We start from the raw sequence: 2265 nt of genomic DNA on the forward strand, positions 1-2265 counted from the left end.
AGAGCAGACATGTGGCAGGAAGTCTGTTGTAGTGAAGGGAGGCAGAGGGGAGGGAAGGGGGGTGAAGGTAAGGAGGCGGGAGGGAAGAGAGGCAGGAAGGAGGGAATGGGGTGGTAGGTTGTGGGGTGAAGAGGGAGGGAAGGGAAGAGTGGCGAGGCAAAGGAAGGTCAGGGGGAGGAGGAAACAAGGAAAGGGGGAGGGGCAGGTATTAAGAGGTATTATGCAGTCTGCTGGGGATGGGGTTCTGGTGGGGGTGAGGGATGCATGAGGGGAGCAGAGAGCAAGACACAGATCTGCTGGTATATCATGCTGGGCCAATTACGTTTTGCTTCGTATATAACATGAAAGCGAGTGCGCCAGCATTACGTGAGGGAGATGAAGCTCGGAAAGGGTAGAGAGTGAGAGCGAGATAAAGAGAGATAAAGTGAGTGAGGGATAAAGTATATGAAACAAAGAAATATTGTCAAGATGATACAGAAGGCAGCGAGTATCAACATATATTCTATCTGTTACAGTCTCATCACAGACTCAAGGCAGATCCAGTCCCGTGCCAGACACAGGTTAGTGTAGTGTGCATCTTACATAATTAACCAGGTGCATGCACTTGTATGTGTACCGCCTGTGAATGTTCCAAGCACAGAAAATACAGTTTCTACATCGTCAACATAATATATTTTACAAAAGAAAAATATGACCTTACAAAAAATCTTAATCAGATCGCCTACTGACTGATCAATACATAATCTAAAGTGAGCCGAGTGTAATGAAACTATTTGTGAAACATAACTAGCAAGGATATTACACACACACACACACACACACACACACACACACACACACACACACACACACACACACACACACACACACACACACACACACACACACACACGCAAACCCACACACACGCAAACCCACACACACACGCGCGCGCGCGCGCATATATATATATATATACATATATATATATATATATGTATACATACATTATATATATGTGCTATATATATATATATATATATATATATATATATATATATATATATATATATTTATATATATATATATATATAATATATATATATATATATATATATATAATATATATATAATATATATATTTATATATTTATATGCACACTCACTCACACACACACACACACACACACACACACACACACACACACACACACACACACACACACACACACATATATATATATATATATATATATATATATATATATATATATATATATATAAATAGGTAGATAGATAGATAGATAGATAGATAGATAGATAGATAGATGGATAGATATATACATACATATACATATATATGAACACACAGACACACAGACACACACACACACACACACACACACACACACTCAAACACACACACACACACACACAAACATAAATTCACACACACAAACACACACACACATACACACACACACACACACACACACACACACACACAAGCACACTCACTCACTCACTCACCCACTGACCCACATTTACACGCAAACACACGCCCATACACACAGACACACACTCCCACATGCAGACCTACATGCACTAACATATGAATAAACAAATGTTTGTTAATGTGTGTGTATGTGTAAAAAAAAAAAAAAAAAAAAAAAAATATATAAGATATATATATATATAATATATATATATATAATATATATATAATATATATATATTATATATATATATAATATATATATATAGTTATTATATATATATATATATATATATATATATATATATATATATATATATATATATATATATATATATATATATATATATATATATATATATATATATATATATATATATATATATATATATATATATATGTATTTATGTGTGTATGTATGTATGCCTCTCTATCTGTTTACACGCAGATATATGCGTGTATAAATAAATAGCATACTCGGATTTGAATTCTATAGCAGTAGATAAAATAAATACCTTTCAAAAATGTTCCTAATTTTTCCTCGTGTCAGAGATTTTAAATATGAAACGAAGAACGAAGTCTGCCTTTGAATGTTTAGAATGTTTCTTGTTCCCCGTGTTCTATGCTTCTTCTCAAATGAGGCATGCAACTTCAACATTTACAGCATGGATACAAGAAAATGCTTAGCATATACACGTACATACATAGGATTAAACGCAAATTGTATATAATACTGAACCTAACATTGCATATATGTAATATTTTTCTGTTCTTTGTGTTGTAAGACACGT

At 33.9% G+C, this 2265-nt stretch overlaps 1 protein-coding gene across 1 annotated transcript in view; it reads left to right on the plus strand.

Annotated features, from left to right (window-relative positions):
• The first annotated feature begins 260 nt into the window (after positions 1 to 260).
• Positions 261 to 2265, plus strand: part of LOC119575789 (dipeptidase 1-like) — a 48632-nt gene continuing 46627 nt past the window's right edge. Inside the window, exons 1-2 of the mRNA XM_037923352.1 lie at positions 261 to 366; positions 516 to 560. Of these exons, the coding sequence (XP_037779280.1) occupies positions 261 to 366; positions 516 to 560 (151 nt within the window). The remainder of the gene's footprint in view (positions 367 to 515; positions 561 to 2265) is intronic.

Source organism: Penaeus monodon, chromosome 1 (genome assembly GCF_015228065.2).
Source record: "Penaeus monodon isolate SGIC_2016 chromosome 1, NSTDA_Pmon_1, whole genome shotgun sequence".
Classification (NCBI taxonomy): Eukaryota; Metazoa; Arthropoda; class Malacostraca; order Decapoda; family Penaeidae; genus Penaeus; species Penaeus monodon.